The sequence below is a fragment of the Loxodonta africana genome, chromosome 7 (assembly GCF_030014295.1).
Source record: "Loxodonta africana isolate mLoxAfr1 chromosome 7, mLoxAfr1.hap2, whole genome shotgun sequence".
NCBI lineage: Eukaryota > Metazoa > Chordata > Mammalia > Proboscidea > Elephantidae > Loxodonta > Loxodonta africana.
The window spans coordinates 7,541,853-7,564,590 of record NC_087348.1 but is presented as its reverse complement, the minus strand read 5'-3'; the positions used below and the strand labels follow the sequence as shown (position 1 = coordinate 7,564,590).

The 22,738-nt window shown below is 59.3% G+C and overlaps 4 protein-coding genes across 10 annotated transcripts in view; 3 read left to right on the top strand and 1 right to left on the bottom strand.

The window, feature by feature from the left end:
- The window catches only part of SSH3 (slingshot protein phosphatase 3), a 67,484-nt gene extending 62,901 nt beyond the window's left edge, over positions 1-4,583 (top strand). The window contains exon 16 of the transcript XR_010322383.1: positions 1,120-4,583. The gene's annotated coding sequence lies outside the window, so the exon portion shown is untranslated. The remainder of the gene's footprint in view (positions 1-1,119) is intronic.
- A 1,284-nt stretch (positions 4,584-5,867) lies between these two features.
- Positions 5,868-14,122, top strand: RAD9A (RAD9 checkpoint clamp component A). Of its 3 annotated transcripts, XM_003419549.4 has the most exons (11): positions 5,868-6,000; positions 6,072-6,142; positions 6,960-7,088; positions 7,404-7,518; positions 7,604-7,703; positions 9,024-9,133; positions 9,239-9,348; positions 9,430-9,494; positions 9,582-9,719; positions 10,459-10,663; positions 10,740-14,122. In XM_003419549.4, the coding sequence occupies exons 1-11, from the start codon at positions 5,967-5,969 to the stop codon at positions 10,833-10,835; spliced, it is 1,173 nt and encodes a 390-aa protein (XP_003419597.1). In that variant the 5' UTR covers positions 5,868-5,966; the 3' UTR covers positions 10,836-14,122. The 3 variants fall into 3 exon arrangements, with proteins under 3 accessions (XP_003419597.1, XP_010597304.1, XP_010597308.1); XM_010599002.3 differs by having other exon boundaries at positions 9,239-9,494; XM_010599006.3 differs by lacking the exons at positions 5,868-6,000; positions 6,072-6,142 and adding an exon at positions 6,149-6,270.
- Positions 11,416-14,766, bottom strand: PPP1CA (protein phosphatase 1 catalytic subunit alpha). Its single transcript, XM_010599007.3, has 7 exons — positions 14,633-14,766; positions 14,026-14,157; positions 13,671-13,901; positions 12,919-13,023; positions 12,238-12,461; positions 12,019-12,153; positions 11,416-11,868 (listed from the first exon to the last, which is right to left on the bottom strand). The coding sequence occupies exons 1-7, from the start codon at positions 14,685-14,687 to the stop codon at positions 11,758-11,760; spliced, it is 993 nt and encodes a 330-aa protein (XP_010597309.2). The 5' UTR covers positions 14,688-14,766; the 3' UTR covers positions 11,416-11,757.
- A 244-nt stretch (positions 14,767-15,010) lies between these two features.
- TBC1D10C (TBC1 domain family member 10C) lies at positions 15,011-21,998 on the top strand. 5 transcript variants are annotated; one of them, XM_064287702.1, is made up of 10 exons: positions 15,011-15,803; positions 16,083-16,261; positions 17,024-17,123; positions 17,561-17,668; positions 17,753-17,859; positions 18,017-18,127; positions 18,692-18,788; positions 18,943-19,132; positions 20,873-21,027; positions 21,329-21,998. In XM_064287702.1, exons 2-10 carry the CDS (start codon positions 16,110-16,112, stop codon positions 21,680-21,682), a joined length of 1,374 nt encoding a protein of 457 aa, XP_064143772.1. In that variant the 5' UTR covers positions 15,011-15,803; positions 16,083-16,109; the 3' UTR covers positions 21,683-21,998. The 5 variants fall into 5 exon arrangements, with proteins under 5 accessions (XP_064143772.1, XP_064143771.1, XP_064143770.1 ...); XM_064287701.1 differs by having other exon boundaries at positions 15,011-15,821; XM_064287700.1 differs by lacking the exon at positions 15,011-15,803 and adding an exon at positions 15,810-15,951.
- The last annotated feature ends 740 nt before the right edge of the window (positions 21,999-22,738 follow it).

The window sequence follows — 22,738 nt, the reverse complement described above, 5'->3', positions numbered from 1 at the left end:
CACAATGGGCTCAAACATAGCAATGATTGTGAGGATGGTGCAGGACTGGGCAGTGTTTCATTCTATTGTACATGGGGTCGCTATGAGTCAGAACTGACTCGATGGCACTGGCACCTAACAACGCCAATAACAACAATGGCCAAGCCTTGTTCTGGTCGTGGGGATAAACGCTGGGGAACAAGAAAGATGTGGGCAGAGCTTGCCAATAGGAAGCCAGCGGCACCCCCATGTGCCACAAAGGCAACACAAGGGGCCAGCGAGTGCCCCCCAGCAAGTACCATTTCCTGTGCGTGCAGTGTCTTGGGAAGGCAGGGAGGTGCTGCCTTAGGGACCAGATCAGGACAAACCAGAGTGATCTCCCAAACCCCAGACTCCTCTACTCTTCTGCTTTTCAGTTACTCCAACTTGGCAAAACCCCAGCTGTGAGTAATCCCACCTCTGCTCTAGTATCTACAGGGAGGGCAGCAGAGGGTGCCCAGGCAGGACAGATGGTACCTGCTGAATTATCCTCACCGCCACCAATGGCTCCTCAGTGCATATGCTCTCCTCGCCAACAAACTCTCCATGCCACACCTCCCTTGGCTGGCTCCCTCCTCCAGGAAGCCATCCCCAATGCCAAGACCAGGTCTGTCTACCTAATGACAAGCTCTCATAGCCCAGGCCTTCGTTGTTCCTGGTCCTTCTCAAAGATGTAATTTTATATTTACCTTGGTGATTCTTTGACTAATGTGTTTCCTCACTAGATTGTACCCCCTGAGCTCAGGAGCCTCAATTCTTTTTTTTTTTTTTTGCGCCCTCCCCACTTTACCAGAAGGGCCTAGCATGGCACCTGCCACCAGGGGTACAGGTCCTTACACAGCCAGGCAAGCTTTCTGCACAGCCTTGGCGTCAGCTGTTCCCTGTGCTGGAATGTGCTTGCCCAAGAGTCTGCAGGGCTCACTCCCTGCCTTCCTTTCTTCCTTCCTTCTGGCCTTTGCTCAAATGGGGACTTCTCAGTAAGCATCTGGCTGCAGCCCTCTCTCTCCACACTCCTGTCTCCCTCCCTCCCAGCCATGTTTTGCCCTATACCATTTATCACCTTCTAACATACATTTTCTATCCCTCATGTGCATGTGAAAGCTGGACAGTGAGTAAGGAAGACCGAAGAAGAATTAAAACCTTTGAATTGTGGTGTTGGCAAAGAATGTTGAGTGTACCATGGACTGCCAGAAGACCGAACAAATCTGTCTTGGAAGAAGTACAGCCAGAATGTTCATTAGAAACAAGGATGGCAAAACTTCATCTCGCATATTTTAGACCTGTTATCAGGAAGATTGGTCCCTGGAGAAGGACGTCATGCTTGGTAAAGCAGAGGGTCAGCGAAGAAAAGGAAGACCCTCAACAAGAAGGGCTGACACAGTGGTTGCAACAATGGGCTCAAGCATAACAACGATTGGGAGCGTGGTGCAGGACCAGGTAGTGCTTTGTTTTGTTGTCACTGTGAGTCAGAACCAACTCGAGGGCACCTAACAACAACAACAACAACATACATTTATTTGTGTCTTTGGTTGTCTTTCTTTCTCCACTCAGTAGAAGCCACTTGAGAGCAGGATTTTCTATTCTGTACTCCATTTCCTGTGCTTAGAAAAGTGCATGAAACACGCATGGAATGAATGAATTACTGAGTTCCAACGTCCCCATCGGGAACACTGGTGGCATAGTGCTTAAGGGCTACGGCTGCTAACCAAAAGGTCGGCAGTTCAAATCCACCAGGCATTCCTTGGAAACTCTATGGGGCAGTTTCTACTCTATCCAATAGGGTCTCTATGAGTCAGAATCGACTCGACGGCAGTGGGGTTTGTTGTTGTTAACATCCCCAGCAGTGGTGATTGCTGTGACTTCAAACCTAACTAGTTGGGCGGTGGCTTTAAGAAGTGGTGGTTGAAGGGAAGAAATTTCCCAACAGATAATTACTTTAAAAGCTTGAAATAGTAACTACTGTCACCTTCCTCCATTAGTGTCTACCACGGCTCCCCCCTCCCACTTACCTACTGATAGGTGGCCACCTCTAACGTAGGGGTGGCAAAGAGTATACAAACTTTGGGTTTTAAAGAGTCCTAAGAGAGCATCTCATGCAGCCCTTCATTTTGAGGAAACTGAGGCCCAGAGTAGGGCTGGAGCTCCCACCCACAGGCTTCCCGTCTTCCAGTGCAGACCCGACATCCACTTTGGGTCCCTATACCCGTCCCCTGCCCAGCCCTCCCCTTGCTCTCAAAGGGGCCCTGGTCGCTCCATGTCTCTCATCCCTCTCTGTGCCCTCCTCCCTCTGGACCTGCAATGCTTCATTGCCTCTGGCAAGTGCAAGCCTAGAGGGGCTCCGTAGCCTTCCAGCACGGGAGAGGACTGTTCCACATTCCCCCCTTTTGATCAGGATCCAGCTGTTGAGTCCTTGATCAAAATGTTCAGTAACGGTAGCCAGGCACCATTCACTTCTCCTGGTCTCATGGTAACAGAGGTAGTAGTTGATGGAGACAGTTAAACCTGCAGTCCATTTCCTTTTCCTATTCCTGAATCTCCTTCTTTTCTGTTGTTTCAGGCAAATAGGGACCGATTGTGGTATTCTGGGTGGCTGCTTACAAGCTTTTAAGACCCTAGGTGCTACTCACCAAATTAGGAGGTGGAACAGAAACTCTGAAAACAATGTTAGGCCAATTGACTGGATGGACCCACAAAGCCACCACCCGAAACTTTTGAACCAAGAGAATTAATGAAGTTTTTCATTGTACCTAAGTAGTATCAACAGGAAGGAACCCTCAGCAAGGTTAAGCACTTGGCTGCTAACCGAAACGTCAGCAGTTTGAACCCACCAGCTGCTCCGTGTGAGAAAGATGTGTAGCCCGCTTCTGTAAAGATTTACACCCTTGGAAACCCTATGGGGCAGTTCTACTCTGTCCTACAGGATTGTTAAGTCAGAACCAAGTCTATGGCAGTGGATAGCATCAACAGGCACAGCTCCCCTCCCCCGTTTTGTTTTGGCTGCTGTTGTAGTTATAAATTATATAAAATGCTTTATTTGCCATTTTGCCCCCCCCCCCCTTCTTTTCCTGTTGTGCAGCTTAATGGTAATAGCTACATTAGTTTGGTGAGACTAGCCAATGGCAGCTCCTCTCCAGTGCTGTGGACAGATGAGGGGCACAGGGAACCTCAGTGTGTCAGGGTTGGAAGGGTCTCTGAGGGCATCTCACCCCCCATCAAACACATTATAAACCTGATGCTGTGGATTCCGACTCACAGTGACCCTCCACGACAGAGTAGAACTGCCCCATAGGGTTTCCGAGGCTGCAGTCTTTACAGAAGCAGACTGCCACATCCTTCTCCCTGGAGAGGCTGTGGGTCTGAACTGCTGACCTTTTGGTTAGCAGCCCAGTGCTTAACCATTGTGCCAGCAGCGCTCCGTCATCACCTTGACTAGACGAGGGAACAGCTCCAGAGACAGGGAAGGACTTGCACAAAGTCACACAGCAAATCAGCGCTGAAGCCCAGACAGAGACCCAGCCTCCTGGTGCCTAGCTCCATGTCCTTGAGAGCTTTCCAGTGATTCCTGACTTTGGGGGGAGGGTGAATGAAGACTCATTAAAGAGTCCTACAGAGAAGGTAGTCAATGCCACTAGATTGTAAATGGAGAAATTGTTGGTGTGTTCAACAACAAAAATTAATTATTTAAAAAAATAGCCCTAGAGAGCTTGTGTTTCTCTCTCCCTTGGGCCTTGATGCAAAACCCCAAGGCCACAGGGCCCTACAGACCCACAGGGGTCAGGGAAATTAACCTGACCATGGGAATATCCACAGCTGTCCCCTCTTTGGCCTTCGAGACAGGAGCACTGGGATGCTCTCCTACTCCAGGTAATAGGTCTTCAGTGGTAACAGGGTGGAGGTGGAGAAGCCCTGAGGCTGTGCCGATTTACCTTAGGGGTGGGGGGAGGGGGTGGTAAGAAAGAGAATAGCTGGTGCTGGGTTTTGTTTTGTTGCTAGAGAGTGGAGATGGGAAGAGAAGAATTAGGCAGGTCAGGTTGGCCTGCTGCTTTTACCCTAGCACCATGCTAAGGGCAACTCACAGGCAGCGCCATTTTATCTGGATGGCATATTCACTAACACCTATTTCCTGACCATCCACTGAGGCCCTGTGTGAGAGACAGGGCAACAGCAATGAACAAAACCGACAAGGTCCCTGCCCTTGTGGAGCTCATGTACTAGTGAGGAAGACAGACGTTAAATAAGTAAACACATGTACAAGACTTGTGATAACTGCTATGACCAAAACACACGTGCAAAGATCCCGAGGGGAAAAGGATGTGGCCCTTTCAGAGAACCAACAGGGCCTGTGGGGCAAGGCAGGGTGACTGAGAGAAAGGCAGGAGATAGGTGGAGAGATGCTGGGCCGGCTCCTACAGGCTGGGTAAGGATTTGGGATCTTACGCTAAGTATAGTAGTTGGCAACCACTGCAGGATCTAAACAGGGAGTGGCATGATTCCATGGACATTTTAGAAAGGTCACTTTAACTGCTGTATGGAGGGTGGATGGGGGCGGGGGACAGTGTGGAGGCAGAAGACCACTCAGAGAGCTGTTAACAGCCATCCAGGGAGAGTGGATGGTGGCCCAAACCAGGACGGTGGCAGCAGGGACAGAACCGGGGCAGGGGAGGGGGGCAAATTTGCCATCTGATTGGGAGCTAGGACTGTCAAGACTTACTGCAGGATTGGCCCATCTGGGAAGAGGGTGGTGTCCACAGGGACTCCGTTTACTGGCCTGTATGCCCAGGTGGAGGTAGTGTCATTGACACTGATCCCCGGGAAGGAGAAAGGGAATTACAATCTCCTGCCCCGTTGCTCTAGGGAGGGGGTGAGGGCTGGTGAGGCAGGGGAGCTGAGGGCAAGGAGAGCGGGTGCAGAAGTGCAGCGCCAGGAGACAAAAGAGCCGCGTCCCTACAGACAGGGCCAAGGGGGGCAAGCACTGGCTGACCCTAAAGGGAAGCAGAAGACCCTTCGAACGGCCAAACTTCGGTGCTGCCGGGAGCTAGAGGTCAGGGCTCCCACCCTGGCCTGCCTTCCACTCCATACACGTGGGACTGAGGTGCAGGGCAAGGGGAGGACCTCCGGCTGATGAACGCCTCCTTTCGCACAATGCTGGGTTTTAAAAAAATAGTCTCAAAACCACGACTCTACCCTCGTCAACCTTTTCCTGTGTTTCCCAGCAGCGGCCTCATCGTCTGGTGGCGCCCCTTCCCTCTCCCCGGTGCCAATCCCCACGCGCTTCGCTCTTGCTCTTCTACCCCTTTGTCAGGAGAATCTTTTCTCTTCCTGAATCAATGAGGTGCCACCCCTTGAAACCAGAACGAGCAGCCACCGCCCACCCCTGGCTCCTGCAGCGCGTCGCGTTCACATCTTTTGAGAGGTGGTGGTTGCTGCGTGTGTCCGAGTCCTCAGCCCATACTGGGTGCGGACGGTCTGCTTTCCACCCTGTATCCCCAGACACGCCCGAAAGTCTGTACTAAATAAGGGCCCCGGCGGGCTCGTCCCCGGGCTCTGGCCTGCGAGCCCGGGGCTCGCTCCACTGCGCCATGCACCTCCCGCCCTGGAGCAGTGTCCCCGCGCTCGTGCGCCCCGCCAAGTGGCCTAGCACCCAACGGCACGGAGGGGCCGGGAGGGCTCCAAGGAGCGAGCACAGCAAGCGCCGCCGCGCTCCGGCCCACGTGATAGGGGCCTGCGCCTGAGAACGGCTGCGTCACGTGACGGAGGGGCCGGGAGCGTTTCTCACGTGACGGCGGCGCGCGCTCGCAGGCCAATGAGGCAGCGGGGGCGGGGCCGGCGGGGCGGCGGCGGGAAGGGCGCCCAGGCTTCCGTGGAGGCGGGGGGGCCCCGAGCCGGGCCGGTTGCGGGGGCTCCGCGGGTGGGTTTGCAGGATCAGCCCGGTGCGGTGCTGGGGCAGCATGAAGTGTCTGGTGACAGGCGGCAACGTAAAGGGTGAGTCTGGGCGGCGGGGACACGTAGGACAGGCCAAGACACCTACCTAACCCTTCTCTGCTCTCCTGCAGTGCTTGGCAAGGCGGTCCACTCCCTGTCCCGCATCGGAGACGAGCTCTACCTGGAGCCCCTGGAGGACGGGGTGAGGGGCTGGGGCGTGGGGAGGATCCCGCCTCCCCGGGCACGGTGGCCGCGGGCGGGCTTGTCAGCTCTTTCAGTTTCGGCCCCATTGCTGGAGCTCGTCTTGGGCCCTGTCAACCTCCCAGCCTGGTGTGTGAGCGGAGAGCAGCTGCCCTCCCTGGAGTGGCCGGTGACGGGTTGGGGGCGACTTAGCCTTAGAGATAAGCAGGGAGAAAGGCAGAGTGTGGGGACAGCGCTGAAGGTGGGAGCAGGGTTGAGAAAGGGTCAGGGAAGGCTTCCCAAGGAAGGACCCATTGAGACTGTCCTTGAAGGAGAGGGAAGATCTAACAGGTGATGGTGGAGGTGGTAGGTTCCTGGGTGGTGCAAATGGTTTGCGCTTGAGGAGCCCTGGTGGTGCAATGCGTAAGAGCTGGGCTGCTAACTGAAAGGTTGGAAGTTCCAATCCACCAGCAGCTCCTTGGAAACCCTATATGGGGCAGTTCTGCTCTGTGAGTCAGAATCAACTCGATGGCACATAACAACATCACAACAACAATTAATCTAAAGGTTGGCAGTTCAGACCCACCCAGTGGTACCAAGGAAGAAAGGCCTGGCAATCTCCCTCTGTAAAGGTTACAGCCAAGAAAACACTGTAACATATGGGGTTGCCATGAGTTGGCATTGACTCCACAGCAGTAGGTTTGGTTGGTTTGGCGGCGGGGGTGGTGGTGGTGGAGGACATCAGGGCAGTTCTGTAAGCAGAGGCAGGCCATGGGGCCAGCCTGTCACTGCCCCTGACCTTGTCCCCCGTCCCCCTCACCCTGCTTCACCTGGCCCAGCTCTCCCTCCGGACGGTGAACTCTTCCCGCTCTGCCTATGCCTGCTTCCTCTTCGCCCCGCTCTTCTTCCAGCAGTACCAGGCAGCCACCCAAGCCCAGGAACCCGTGCGCTGTAAGATCCTGATGAAGGTAAGGCCCCCTCTTGGCAGGAACCCCCACCTGCAGGGCCTCCACTCTGGGCACTCAGTAGCTGCTAACCGGGTAGAGAAAGGGGCTCAGTAAAGACCTTCTCGGAGAGTAGTGGGGGCATATGGAACAGCAGCAGACTGATGGGGAATCCAAGTGAGCCTGCAGGGTGGGGCCACTCCAGACAGGGCAAACAGCCAGAACCAAGGCCTGGACGCGTGTGAACATACGCACATTGTGGCGGTCCCTGTCCTGGCTGATGGGCTGGGCTGGGGCTCACAAGCTGGAGGCATAGCGCTGGCTTACGTTTCCCCTTAGTCGTTCCTGTCAGTCTTTCGCTCGCTGGCATTGCTGGAGAAGACAGTGGAGAAGTGCTACATCTCCCTGAATGGCAGGAGCAGCCGCCTAGTGGTCCAGCTGCACTGCAAGTATGGTGAGTGGGCAGTGCCGACTCGGGGGCCCTGGGGTGTGGCATGGGGGGTTGAGAAGCCCCCCTGAGACCCTGTCTGCCCACACAGGGGTGAGGAAGATTCACAACCTGTCCTTCCAGGACTGCGAGTCCCTACAGGCCGTCTTCGACCCAGCTTCATGCCCCCATGTGCTCCGTGCCCCGGCCAAGTGAGCACACCCCCTCCCCCTCACCTCGAGCACAGTCCCCCATCTGGATTCTTTGAGAGGCACCTTCTCCATTTCCGTAAAGGGTTTCTGTGGATCCCAGCCCTGTGTGCTCTCCAGCCCTTGTCTGACTCTTCGAAGGTAGGGGCTGAGCAAAGGGGGTGCATCGGTGTCCCTTCCTCCATTTCCTTACTATTTCTACACCCCTGTGTTTTCCACACCTCAGGCCTGACTTGGCTCTCTGGGAGCCTCAGACCTAGCCTGATGTCTCTTCTAGCAGTCACTTTCTCTAGCCTGAGCAGCTGAAGGGCCATCCCTAACCTTGGTGGCTCAGGGTTTCAGCTCCCTGCAGGGCCCAGTCGTACTTTGGGGGTCTTCCCCCTTTCAGCGTGGGCACTGACTATCGCCTGCCCTGGCGCTGGCTCGTGGAGTCCCCAGGCCCAGGCAGAAGGCCAGACGGGGAGGTTGTGGTCCAGGAGAGTGGAGTATTCTGGGCACTGCAGGGTGAGGGAGGTGGGGATGCCAGGGAAGGCAGGGGTCCCTGACAAGTACCACCTCAGAGAGGAGTGGCCCCTGGGCACTGCTTGCATCCAAGTGGCCGAGCTCCCGTTCATTCTCTTGGTAGCCTTAGGACATGGTTGTGTGAGGTTCCCTTTGGGTCTGAGAGTCTGTTTCCCTGAGTTCTGTCGAGAGAGCTCCCCTCAGGGCTCCTTTGGATAGAGAAAGGGGGAAGGCCGTCCCTTTTGGTCTGAGTTTTGTGACAATTTAAATCACTCCTTTTAATGAACATTTGTCTTATGGACAGTCTGAAACACGTAAAAAAGTAGAACATAGTATGCTGACTCCTTGTACCATCACCCCCAGCTTGTGTCCCGTTGTTCTGAGGCGGACTCCAGGTGTTATTTCATTTATCACACGTATTGGTCAAAGACAAGAAGTTAGGGAGGGGCTCTTTCTGAAGGCCGGTTGGTTGGGACGGTATGGGTGTGGCTTCCCACCTCTGGACCCCATTCTTCCTTCCCCGCGGGAGAGCCCTCTCCCATCCTGTATGCTGGTGCTGCCCGCCCTGTGTGGGCCTTTGTCTGTCCCGCCGCCCCCCACCCCCCCCCGACCCCGTCCTGCTTTCAGTGGACTTGGGCTGTGGCAGGGAAGGACCAGGCCTGCTCATCCTGCCCTCTCCTTCCCAGGGTGCTGGCCTGGCCCAGGTGTAGTTCTCCTTAGATGCCAGTGTGTGTGTGTAGCCCCCCGTCCTCTAGTCCTCTGAGAGCAAGGCTGCCGGGCAGGGCTGGCCTGGCCTGGGGATAACACTGCCTGTCCTCACAGGGTCCTGGGGGAGGCTGTTCTGCCATTCCCCCCTGCGCTGGCTGAAGTGACGCTGGGTGTTAGCCATGGCCGCAGGGTCATCCTGCGAAGCTACCAGGAGGAGGAGGCAGGTAAGGGAGCCAGCCTGGGAGGGACACATCCTGGGCTGGGAGCAGAGCTGGGCAGGCAAGGGCAGGGGCCGGGACCCAGGTTCCTCCTGTTCCTTCCCACCCCAGACAGCACCGTCAGAGCCATGGTGACAGAAATGAGCATCGCGGAGGAAGACTTCCAGCAGCTGCAGGCCCAGGAAGGGGTGGCCGTCACTTTCTGCCTCAAGGAATTCCGGGTAGGTGTCCCCGATGCACGCGTTGTCCCGACCTCCCTGCCCAGCCCAGCACAGGGCCTGACCCTCCTTCTTCCCTCCCAGGGGCTTCTGAGCTTTGCTGAGTCAGCAAATCTGTCTCTCAGTATTCACTTTGACACTCCGGGCAGGTAGGTCCTACGTCTGGACAGGGGACAGGGGACAGGGGATGTCGGGCCTACAGGTTCTGACTGTCCTTGGGCTGGTCCCCTGCCCAGGCCAGCCATCTTCACTATCGAGGACTCCCTGCTTGACGGCCACTTTGTCTTGGCCACGCTGTCAGAGCCAGACCTGCAGTCCCAGGACCTGAGCTCCCAGCAGCCCCGCCAGCCAGAGCCTCCACTCCAGGCTCACAGGTGAGGGCCCCGCTACGCTTGCCTTCTTCTCCCCTGCGCTGTGCACCCTGGCCTGGCCGAGCCTTGTTGCCAGCCCTGCTCCTCCCCCACACATACTTCCTGTCAGGCCCCACGGAGCTCCTAGCTTCCAGCCCTGCAGACTCATCATGGTCAGCTGTGCTCAGAGACCCCTCCCACCCAGGGACCGTCCCCAAGGCCCAGCTGCTTCCTTCTTTGGCTGAGGCCTCCCGGTGAACCTCCTCCCAGGCCGAGGAGGGAGCTGGCTGCTGGGAGGCAGGGCGCCGCCCGGGGTGGAGAGGCAGGTGGCTGGACTGGCAGGTGGGCTGGGAGGCTGGGCCCAGTGCAGCAAAAGCAGAGGAAGTCTGGCCTGGCCGCCCGCCCAGCATGTCCACTGGGCCCCAGCGAGCTCCAGCTCTGTCCCCTGGGAAAGGGGTAGGGGCGGGCTCTGGCCCCAGGTGGCCTAGCTAGCAAGGCTTGCTGTTCCCCTCCCCCAGCTAGGCCAGACCAGCCCCAGACCACCTCTCCCCAGACCCCTACCTAAACTCTGATCAAACAGATTCCAGGCCTACTCCCTCCAGGAAGCCACCACTTAACCCCCGTTTCCTCTCCCCTCCAAATGAATCAGGAAGTCATAAAACCAAAAGAGGTCCCAGCCCACAGCCCCTTCGGAGCCTCAAGGTGGGGCCCTGCCTCTGTAGTTCTTCTCTGCTTCTTCGTAATGCCCCATTTCTGCCTACAGCACGCCCAACCTGGACGACTTCACCAACGATGACATTGACTCTTACATGATCGCCATGGAAACCACCCTGGCCAGTGAGGGCTCTCGGGCACTGCCCTCCTTCTCCATCTCACCAGGCCCCCAGCCCCCCTGTAGCCCTGGCCCAAACTCAGAGGACGATGAGGCTGAGCCCAGCACAGTTCCTGGGACCCCCCCACCGAAGAAGGTATGGTGGGGGAGGAGAGGGTCAGGGGAGGGGGAGCAGCTTCCAGAACTCACTGGGGCCTTCTCTGTTCTTCCAGTTCCGCTCGCTGTTTTTTGGCTCCATCCTGGCCCCCGTACACTCCCCCCAGGCCCCCAGCCCTGTGCTGGCTGAAGACAGTGAGGGTGAGGGCTGAGCCGGGACCAGGCTGCGTCCAGGTTCCCTGGACTAGATGAAGCACAGCCACCGCCCACCCCAGCCCAGTGGCTAGGCCACCTGGAGAGCCACTCAGAGTCCAGGCCCAGGCGGGGGGTGGTGACAGGCTGTGCTGGGGCTGCACCTACCATCCGCTATCGAGTGCTGGGTCCTGTCTTCTCCCCCTGCCCCAGCCAATCACACCTGCTCCCAGGCCTGGTGCTGAGCTGCCACCTGAGTGGAGGTCCCACATCTCAGTCACCACAGGCCTCAGGCGGACTCCACCATCTGGCCAGGGCTGGAGGCAGCCTCAGGCCCACCTCCACAAAGAGTCCCAGAAGGGCTGTTGGCCCTGGGACCCTGAAAGCCGATCATGACTCAACTGCTCTCATCCTGGACACACTGGCAACCCCTGTGGTCCACACAGACTGCTGTTCTTGGTTTTCCAGTACTCTCGGGCCCTCGTTAGGAATTCCAACCGCCTCCGTGGGGCTGGTGCCCAGCAAGGCTTCCCTCCCAGTGGCTCTGGGCAGAAGGGCTGCCAGGCCCAGCGTTGGGACAAGGGAGACAGAGGCCGTGGCAAGAATCCAGCTTTGACCTTTATTCAAGAGACCAGAAGGGTTGCCCCAGGATCCGGCTGCCAGCCCGGAGGCCCAGCACGGCTGGAGACCCACAACCTGGCCTGCCTTTGCCCTGAGCTGCAGCCTCAGCCCCAGGATCCGGCTTGCAGCCCCTGTGGGCGCACGCAGGAGGGAACCCTGGGGATCAGACACTGCTGTTGATTCATTAAAAAAAGGAAAAAAGACCAAGGCTCCGTGTTCCCGTGATGGGTGGGCCCAAGAGGCTGGTCTGGCCCCTCGTGGCAGCGTGGCTTCTGTACAATCAATCCAACATCTGGGGGCAGAGGGGTGGGCACAGGGAGGCTATTTCTTGGCTTTGGCAGAATTGCGGGGTGGGGTGATGGGCCGGCCTCCAGGATTCAGGCCGCTGAACTGCCCGTATTTCCCCTTGTTCTTGTCGGCGGGTTTGAGGATCTACAAGAGACGGAACCAGTCAGACTCTCGGGCTGGGCCACAGGGCCTAGTGCTCACCCCTACAGCCACCTGGAAGACGCACCTGAGAGCCCATCACTCCCCGCCCCCCCGGGAGAAGCACATGAGGTCACCCCCTCTCCCTACAGCCACCTGGAAGGAGCACATAAGAGTCTCATCCACACTCATCATGGCACCAGCGTTGTCAAACTCGCCACAGTAGTTAGGAGCTGAGAAAAGTGTCACCAGCTGCCGCTTGGCAAAGAACTCGTAGCCGTCTTCCACCACCTGGGCAAGGGCAGGGATAAGGAGTTTGGTGCGGAAGTGCCCTGCCCGTTCCCACCCCCTGCGGACCCAGCACTGTCCGCCCACCTGATGCGCCCGGCAAATGAGGTCCAAGTCATGTTTGTGCAGGAATTTGGCCACCACCTCGGCCCCGAAGGTAAAGGAGACACCGCGGTCGTTCTCGCCCCAGCCCTGCACGTCCTTGTCGGGGTCAGACCACAGCAGGTCGCACAGCAGGCCCTGGTCAGGCACATCGGTGGGCCGCATGATCCGCCGGATCTGCTCCATGGATTGCAGGTCTGGGGATAGGCCTGGGAGACACACGCGGCTCGATGCCTCAACAAGCCTCCACAAGGGAGCCCACCTCCAGGCAGCTGCACCAACCACCTCACCTTCCCCACCACCACCACCACCACCACCAGGCCCAGGCAGGCCTCTTCATCCTCCCCTCAGCATTTACCAATCGCTGAGCACAGGGGCAAACAAACAAGAATTCCCTGCCCTCAAGGAATGCCCACAGCTCTCTGGAAAAAGGAGATAAGCAAATTCCACCACAGTGCACCCTAACAGAGGGTGGTGAGGCAACTTCTTGGAAAAAGTGACATCTAAGACAACACCCAAGCCGTTCCAGGCGACAGGACACTCGCCCTCCAGCGAACCATGCTTCATCCCAAGGCGGTGTGGCTGGCCCTGCCTTCGCAGGCATTCACTCCCTCAGCAGCACGACGCCGGCTGTAAGAAGGCGCTCGCCAGCCCCCAGGCCCGCACCTCCATGGCAGCAGAAAATCTTCTCATCCACAATGGCCGCGATGGGCAGGCAGTTGAAGCAGTCGGTGAAGGTTTTCCACAGCTTGATGTTGTAGCGTCTCTTGCCTGCTTGGAGGAAAGGGCTGGCTCTGAGGAGGCTGTTCACTGACCCCACCCCACCCCAGCCTGGGTCTCTGGGCCCCCCAGGGTGCTGCGTGGGCCATCCAGACCCAGCTGGGAGAAGAGAGTGAAAGGCAAGGGGGCTAACATTCCCCACGCTGCCTACCACTCCTCCAGGATGGAGTTCTAAAACAGCAGAGTCCACAGGAACGCCTAAGTTCCAATCCAGAACCTCAGGGTTGGTACATCCTCCGCCTAACACACACCCACCCACCCCAACCCCATGACCAGGGCCAGGCAAGACCTGATCTGGTTTAGCTCAGCTTCTGGCCAGCAGAGTCCAAGCCAGTTAGACGTCCTGAGTATTTAAGTAATGGGTGCACTGGAGGTGGGAGTGTCACCAGGCAGAGCCTCCAAGAAAAGCAGTAAGAATTCAAATTGCCAGCAACCATTCACCAAGCCCCTCCTGAGTGTATCCCCTCCAGGGAGGGCGGGCCAGGCAGACATGCCGTGAACCAGACCCTGCCTTCGCGGAGCTCAGTCTAGCGGGAATCTGGCAGGCAGTATGGCTAACGCCAAGCCAATATGAGGGTTCCGCTGAACAGAGAGGAGGGCATTTGAGCTGGGCAGTGCCCAGACCCCGGACCACTCACACTCGTCATAGAAGCCGTAGATGCGGTTGATGCTGGCACACTCGTGGTTCCCACGGAGCAGGAAAAAGTTCTCGGGGTACTTGATCTTATAGGCCAGCAGCAGACAGATGGTCTCCAGAGACTGCTTGCCCCGGTCCACGTAGTCCCCCAGGAAGAGGTAGTTGCTCTCCGGAGGAAAGCCGCCGTACTCAAACAACCGCAGAAGGTCATAGTACTGGCGGTGGATGTCACCTGTGACCCCGGGAATCGCGTCAGTGCCAGGTGCAGGGTTTGCAAGTGAACCGGGGTCAGGTTAGGCTCCAGAGAGGAGGGACCCAGACACTTGAGGGGCCTATGCCACTTTCAGGGGGCTCACCGCATATCTTGAGGGGCGCCTCCAGCTCCAGAAGAATGGGCTGGCTCAGGAAGATCTCCCTGGACTTGAGACACAGACCACGGATCTCGTTCTCTGTCAGCTGGACATTCTTCCCAGGCCGTGAGCCTTGCACTGGGGGAGAAAAGGGCGTCAGGACTCTGGGTCTTCAGGCAGGAGGGTGGGCGACACGGGGTCCCACGGTACCCCTCCTGGCCCAGGGACAGATGTTGCTGTCTCCTGGGACCTCGGCCTCAAGCCCCCCAAGACAGGACCCCACTACCCTCAGGGCCCTTGTACATGGGGTTGCTGTGCGCCAGGCCCGCCGCCCCACACCTCAGAGCGCGGGACCCCACCCCGGTCTAGGCGCCTCAGGTCCCGCACGCACCCGAGACCCCCGGCCCTGGAGAGGGGGCTGCTCCGCGAGCCGGAGCGGGCCTCGGACCCCCCAGGCGTGCCCGCGCGTGGGGGAGCGGCGGTGGGCCGGGACCTCGGGGCGTCCCCGCCCAGGCTACGCAGGCCCGGGAGGGGCAGGCTCGCCGCGCGCCACTTCCGGGCCGGGCGGGGGGCCAAGGCGGGGCGGGCGCGACCCTGCCCGGCCCCCGCTCACCTTCCAGAAGGCGCCCGATGATGGAGTCCAAGTTGAGCTTCTCGGTGTCGGACATGGCGGCGCCGCCGCTCCGACCCTGCCGCTCCGGGCCCGCTCCTGCCGCCCGCCCTCCTGCTGCCTCCTTCCGGCCTGGCGCTCTTTCCGCCCGCCCGGGCCGCCCCCGCGCGCCTCCCGCCCCGCCTCGGCCGCCGCCCCGCCCGCGCCCGCGCCCGCGCCCGCGCCCCGCGCTCTAGCGCCCCCTCCGGACGGGAGGCGCGGCGCCGCCACGGCCTTGGAGGCCGGGCCTCGGCGGTGGGCGGGCTTTGGCGGGGTGGGGTGGAGCCTGGCTGGGGCTTGGGGGCGTGGTTTGTGGGGCGTGGCCACGTCTGGTCCCGCCCCCCGAGGAGTCACGGAGCCCGGTTCTGAGGTCTCTCACCAGAAGTCCTATGGAAGTTGTTTTTCCCTTTCAGACTGAACAGCCCTTTTTCCACCGCTGCCCTGTGGTGGTTTGGCCCTGGGGCGAGGGTGGTGCGAGCGCATTAATAACCGCGACAAACCCAGCCCTGTCCGTCTCCCCAAACGTGGCGGGTTAAGTCCCAGAAGTTCAGAAAAGGAAACTGAGGCTTCGAGATAGCAAAGGGCTGACCTGAGACAGTGACCTCACATTCACGGAGGGTCTCATTCTCCTAAGTCTCCCTGGCAACCCCCGGGCGGCCGACCAAGCCCGAAGACCACCTGTCACTGACCTTCAAACCCATTCTTGTCCACACCGAACCAGAGTAGTGCTGGCTAAATGAAAGTCTTGTAATTACCTTGTGAGTAATTACCTTGTGAGTAGCACAGTTAAACAATGTGCACGCATTATGTACGTGTTAAAAGCGTAACTTTGTAAAGAGCAAACAGTAAATAAGCCCTAATTCTCATTGGAGCCCCACCTTGGACGTCTTACATGCCAGGAATCTAAATCGGAGGCGACACCTCCTCTCTACCTCTCTACCTAGCAGACCCGCGCCACACAGAAGGCATAGAAACCCACATCTGCGGCCCCGTGGGAGGTTGGGAGGGGCCGTGGCTCACAGGGCACCAGGGCAGGCAGGAAGAGCCTCAGAGAGGAAGGGGTGACCTCCCTACTTGGGAGGGGCCCCTCAGCGCGCTGCTGAAGCTAGGGTTGAGGAGGAAGTGAGAGGAGGAGGTGAGGTGCAGCCCAGAGGTGAGCTGGGCTGGTGGGGGCAGCAGCTGGGCCTGGGTCTGGATCTTTGTACAGAGGTCTGGCCTTGCTGCCATTTCAGGGCCTAGTCACCAGCCCCTGACTCCGAAAAAGAGGGAACCCAGGGGCCTTGGTGAGATACCCTGAAACCTACCCCTCCGACTCAACATCTAGGCCCTGGGGCTGGGGCCTGGCTGGCTGTGAGCCCCGGACCCAGATGGGTCGGGAACTGCCCTTTACCCTGGCTCTCCCCGCATCTTGCAGCCGGTGGCATCTGGGGTCGGGGGCAGCATGGCCCAGGCCCTAGGGGAGGACCTGGTGCAGCCTACCGAGCTGCAGGATGACTCCAGCTCCTTGGGGTCCGACTCAGAGCTGAGTGGGCCCGGCCCATATCGCCAGGCTGACCGCTATGGCTTCATCGGCGGAGGCTCAGCAGAGCCATGGTAAGTGGGGGGGGGGGGGGGGCGGGGGGGCGGGAGGTATAGAGTGCCGGGGCTGAGGATGGGGCCTGAGGGCTGGATTCTGGAATGACGTCCAACTTTGAGCATCCTGGGAGGATCTGGCAGTAGGGAATGGGACTCAGTCGGTATCACCTCTTTTCAAGCTCCAGGTAGAACCCTGAGGCAGGAATGGCTGGGAGGAAATCCCTATATGTCTCTTGTACCCTCCCAAATCTCTGAGGGTTGACACCCACCACTGGGGCTGAACATCCTTCTGCTTTTAACCTCTGGCACAAGAATCCCAGATCCAAACCAAAGAACCCACAATATCTCCTTCCTCCTTCCCCTAAACGTACAGACAGGAAAACCAGTCCAGAGACAGGTACTTGCCTGAGGTCACACAGTAGATTAGAGACCTAAACTCTCCAACTCAGGACTCCTGGCATCCAGTCCAGGGCTCTGTCCAACTCACCTCCCCTGTGACTTATCTGTCCCTGTCCTGGGGGGAAAGCTAGACAACCCTTCCCCCAACAGGCACTCCCACACCCCTTCAGTCTCTCCTGTTTCCGCCCACATCAGAGCCACATCCTTTCCTATCCCCATGACAACCATTGGCAACTCCTGGGTCACAGGTCACTCCCTGGGGCTCCTGAGAGATCCCAGGCCCAGGAGCTGGGCTTGCCCAGGTAGCATAGAGGGTGGCAGGTGGTGTGGGCTCCTGGGAACAGCTGTCCAGCGTCTGGATACTGTGCCATGTGCCCCCAGGCCAGGCCAACCCCCTGCAGACCTTATCCGCCAGCGGGAGATGAAGTGGGTGGAGATGACCTCGCACTGGGAGAAGACCATGTCCCGGCGGTACAAGAAGGTGAGGGGGACAGTGGGTCCACCCAGGCCTCCTTATCCGACCCCCTATGCTTCACTTGCCCCCACCCCCACAAAAGGTACCCATCCTGTGACCCAGCGTCTCCTATCTTTGCTCCCAACCACCCAAAGTGGCCCCTTTCCAACAACAAGTCATGTGGCCTCATGGAACCCCAGGCCTCTCCCACAGGAGGGGACGGATTACCCAATAAAAAGATACACACGGGCTTACTGGTGCTCATTTACTAATCTGTAGTGTTCAGTTTCTCATGAGGCTGGGTCTCTGTACAGAGCACTGGCCTTTCTGCCACTTCACATGTGAAACCTGTGTGAGATTGTGCACTAAAGATTAGTAAGTAAACACAATTAAGCCAGGGGATACCTTGCTTACTGTAAGCCAGCGTGTACCTTGCTTACTGGTTAATCAGCCTCTGCCCACAGGTGAAGATACAGTGCCGGAAAGGCATCCCCTCAGCCCTGAGGGCCAGGTGCTGGCCCCTGCTGTGCGGGGCCCACATCTGTCAGGAGAACAGCCCTGGAACCTATCAGGTGAGGGACTTGGCTGAGCTCCTGCCTCCCCTTCCCAGAGCTCCTTTGAGCCCTCACACCCACCTGCCTGCTTGCCCACCGCAGGAGCTGGCCTCGGCCCCTGGAGACCCCCAGTGGATGGAGACCATCGGTAGGGACCTGCACCGCCAGTTCCCTCTGCACGAGATGTTTGTCTCACCCCAGGGTCATGGGTACGAACCAGTGATGTCCAGGAACCCCACCCCAGCCCCCTGCCCCTGCATCTCAGGGGAGCTGGCAAGGCCCAGGAAGGCTGAGGCCTGGGGAGAGGCTACCGGGGGGGAAGGGTGTCTGGGGACTGGCCCTAACGAGGTCTCCTGGCACAGGCAGCAGGGGCTCCTGCAGGTCCTCAAGGCCTACACCTTGTATCGGCCAGAACAGGGCTACTGCCAGGCCCAGGGCCCTGTGGCGGCCGTCCTGCTCATGCACCTGCCTCCGGAGGTGAGTGGCCCTGGGCCCTGCTCCAGGGACCTGAGACCCTGACCCCAAATCTAGTGATCCAGGCCCCCCGTGGTCCTGAGCCCTGGACCTATGACCACCAACCCCGGGGCCTCTGGCTTCAGGTACCTGGATCTTTGACTCCCAGACCCTGTCTGCGTGGCCCAGGCATCATGACTACCAACATTAGGGACCTTCAACCCCAATGACCTTGACTCCAGGAACCTGGGATCCTTGAGCCCTAACCCTTACCCCAGTGATCCAGGAGTCTGGGCCTTATCGCCTTGACCTCATGACTCCTGTGACCCTGTGACCATGATCCCTGACCCCAGGAACCCAGGACTTGAACTTTGGGACCCTTCCAACCACGGTACCCTCAAATTCAACACCCTGAGCCCTATGACTTCCAACCCCTTAAAGCTATCATCAGGCCCCTAGCTTAGGCACAGGGGGAGGCTTTGGGAAAGAGCCCACCAGGCACTGAGCAGGGTAAGGGCAGCCCTGAGTCCCTCAGTCCTAGGTTTCTAGGCCCCATTCCCCTTCCTCCTGCCCTGTGTTCCTCTTGAGGCGGACACTTATGGCTGGCCCTCCTCCTCAGGAGGCCTTCTGGTGCCTGGTGCAGATCTGTGAGGTCTACCTCCCCGGCTACTATGGGCCGCACATGGTGAGAGGTGGGATGGGGGCCCCCGAGGCTGGGGAGGGTGCGATGGGGAGCCAGCATGGCTAGGAGGGGCCGGGCAGGCCGGGGGAGGGCCTGGGGGCAGAGGAGGCCTGGGCTGGGGTGGGGGACTGATGGCTGGCTGACAACGGGGCTGCAGGAGGCAGTGCAGCTGGATGCTGAGGTGTTTGCGGCTCTGCTGCGGAAGCTTCTCCCGAGGGTGCACAAGCACCTACAGCAGGTGGGCGTCGGGCCCCTGCTCTACCTGCCCGAGTGGTTCCTGTGCCTCTTCGCCCGCTCCCTGCCCTTCCCCACGGTGCTGCGCATCTGGGACGCCTTCCTCAGCGAGGGTGAGTGGGGTTGGCGTTCGCTGGCCGGGGAAGCCTTGGCGGGGCACACAGGGAGTGAGCTGCCCAGCTCGGGGTCCAGCAGCTCTGCTGCTGCCAACCCTGGTCCTCGTGGGCCCTGAAACCCAGGGGCCAGCTGGGATGATGGCGGTGGCAGTGCAGGTGCCGCAGCCCATCTGTTGGACTCATTTATTCCGCCTTCACTGCCCCTGTGCCTGGTCCCGCGGGGGAGGCAATGGCAGTGTAATGACGCGTACCCCTCCCCCCGACCATGGGAGGCTGGGCCAGGGAAGCTTCCACAGGCAGCCGATGGGGCAGGAGCCTACGAGTGCCAAGGCGTGAGGCATGGCTGGCTCCAGGATGGGGGCAGGCGGCGGGCTCAGCAGACCAATGAGGCCCTCACCTCAGAGCCCGTGGCGTTGCTGAGGCTCTCTGGGGTCAGGCCCTGCTCTGGGAGCTGGGACCACCTTTGGGAGCAAGGCCTACATTCTAGTGGGGGTGGGAGGCGCCAAGAACCACATTACCAAGATATTTATAGGTCATCCTCAGCGCCAGGAAGAGAATAAAACAAGGGGACAGGACAGACTGTCATGGGAGCAGTGGCGACCATGCTGCTTTAGAGGCATTTCTGGCCACTCTGGGGAGGCCGGGGAGGAGGGTGTGTGCCGGGCCTAGGCACCAGATGACAGAGAACAAGGGGGGTGGAGAGATGTGAAGCCAGAGGTGAACGTCGGGGACTGGGACAGAATGGGGGGAGTCGGGCAGCTGAGCTGGACCCTCTGCCACCCCCTCAGTAGCCCCCTGCGTGTAAACCTCACTCTGATCTGTATGGAATGTCCAGTGGATACACCTCAAAAAGGGTAGAAATCAATCAGCACACTCACTGAATCCAGGCCTTTCCCCAGGGAGAGACTTTCGAGCTGGCTTAGAGCTGTGCCGTGTCCAAGTCGCCATCTACAAGTCATCTGCAGCCTTAGGCCCCGAGGGCCGGGCAAGTGGGGCCTGATCAGTGTGGCTGAACTGATTGATCCCTGACACCTTCTCATCGCAGTGACAAGGAGGGGCTGAAGCCAAACCTTGCCACAAACTCCCTTTAATAACAACAGCACTAGTACTCACGTCTCTCTGGTCACAAGCTGCTGTCGTCATTAGGCCTCTCTGTTTCCCGGGTTGCTCTTCCCAGCAGACCTGATGCCGCCAGAAGGGGTTCTGAGGCTCCAAGAGGGGCACTGGCCCAGGGTCACACACACCCATGTGTGTACATGAGTGCTTATGTGTGCACGTACATCTGTGCACATGCGTGCATGTGTGCAGACACGTATGCGTGTGTAGGCACATGCACACACACCCACTATGCCCTTGATCTAGGGGTAAGGAGCTCCACCTAGACTCTGGCTAGAATCAGGGTCATAGGCCCAAGCTGGAAAGGCCTTAAAGGCACCCACTTGAACTTTTCTTGTAGAGACGAGGAAACTGAGGCCCAGATAGAGAAGGCTTGAAGTTTCTCAGTAGCTTCTGGTTCTTGGTAGGCAATTCTGCCGATAAGTGTCTGGGGCTGTTGAAACTGCTCAGCCAGTGCAGAGGCCTGTGACCCCCAAATTGCAGTCCAATTCAGCACTTTCTCCTGGTCTGAGTTGGGCGGGCCAAGCTGCAGGCAGGTGGGAGGAGTCTGTCTGAGGGTGGGCTCAGGTACAGCAGGAGGAGCCAGGCTGGCCTCCTGCTGATGGAGCCCCTGGCCTGCAGGTGCAAAGGTGCTGTTCCGTGTGGGGCTAACGCTGGTGCGCTTGGCGCTGGGTACTGCTGAGCAGCGCCTGGCCTGCCCGGGGCTCCTGGAGACGCTCGGTGCCCTTCGGACCATTCCCCCCACCCAGCTTCAGGAAGAGGTCTTCATGTCCCAGGTGGGTGCTCCCTGGCCACCCTGTTCAACAGCCCAGCCCTTGTCACACAACTGGAGAAACTGAGCCACAGAGCAGGAAACCAAAGTGAAGACCGGGGCTCAGTTTCTGTCCTCTGAGCTGCAGAAAACGTGAAAGCCCCAGGCCTCAAGTGGCTTTCTGTGGCTCCCTGTGCAAGGGTGTCTGTCAGCCCCTCAGCCCTCAGCCACTTCCTGGAGCTGTGTCCTGCCTACCCGAGGGGGCCTCCTGGTTTCCTGCCCCCACCCCACAGCCTGGGCGAACTCAGCACCAGCCTCTCCCATAGGTACACAGCGTGGCCCTGTCTGAGCGTGACCTGCAGCGTGAGATTCGGGCTCAGCTGGGCCAGCTGCCCAAGTCGGCTCCTGGTCCCCCACCTCGGCCACAGGCCCGCCTCGCGGGAGCCCCAGCCATCTTCGAGGCCCAGCAGCTGGCAGGGGCACGGGGAGGTACCAGGCCTGGCCCTCAGGTGCCCCGCATCGTGGTGCAGCCCCCGGAGGAGCCCAGGACACCTCGGCGCAAGCCCCAGACCCGTGGCAAGACGTTTCATGGGCTCCTGACTCGGGCCCGGGGCCCGCCCCTTGAGGGCCCCTCCAGGGCTCACCGGGGCTCAGCCTCCTTCCTGGACACTCGCTTCTGAGGGCTCTGTGAACTCTGTGCCCAGCTGGAGGCCCTTGAATGGCGGTCCCCAAAGGCGGGGACTGCATTTTACATGGTAGTCAGCTTTCCCTCAGCTCCCTACCCAACAGGGCAGGGGCTTCCCATTTCACAGATTCATACCTGACCCCACACCGGGCACAAGGGTGAAGGAAGGTAACAGAGTGGGACTTGCTGGGACCAGCGCCATTTGCCCACGGAGCTGTCTTGGTGCCTGGGCTCCTACATCCATGGAAGGTGGGGTGAGGGCAGCTGGTTGGGCAACCGGGAGGCCTGGAATAAAGTCTGACTGAGCAGAAGCCTAGGTTGAATCAAATGTCCCCTGTGCTGCCCCCTCCCCCCTTGTAGCCTCGCCCCACCCTAGCCCAGACCTGGTCCCCACCCAGGAGTGCCAGGAGACTGCCCAGTGGCTGACAGGAAGGTGTTTACCAGAGCCTGCGGTAGGCCGCCTTGCCCAGCCTCTGGGGGCAGGTAGGGCTGTCAAACCTGTTGTGGGAGAGTGCCCCAGGTGGATGCTGGGCCCAGAAGTGGGGCCCCATCCCCTACTCTGCCTCTCCTTCTCTTCCCCAGGCCAGTCAGGGCCCCTAGGGGTGGGGGGCTGTAACTCAAGTACACACCCCCCTACCCATGGGCCTGGTCCCGCCTCTCCAAGGGAGTGAGGCAGGAACAAAGGCCCAGTGTGCCCAGGACAAAGGAGAAAGGCCCCGCCGGCCCTTGCCCCTCCCTCAGCCCTAGCTGCACCCCCCTGGGACTGCCACCATGGAAACCCCCTCCCACACTCTCTAATTGCCCCCGCAGGGCCCTGGGGTGCCTGGGACGTGAGCCATTGCCAGGACAACGCTGGTTCTGCTGCAGGCTGCATCCCTGCAGTGCCCATTCCCAGGTGCCCAGTGTCCCTGCCTCCCAAGGCCACCTTCTCCGGCAGGTGTGGGGGCACATGGCAGGACTCTAGAGTACCACCAGAAAGCATGTAGAGTCCCACGCTTCAGTGGCAGACCATTAGGTGGAGTGTTCATCCCAAATGTCCCGATGACGGAGC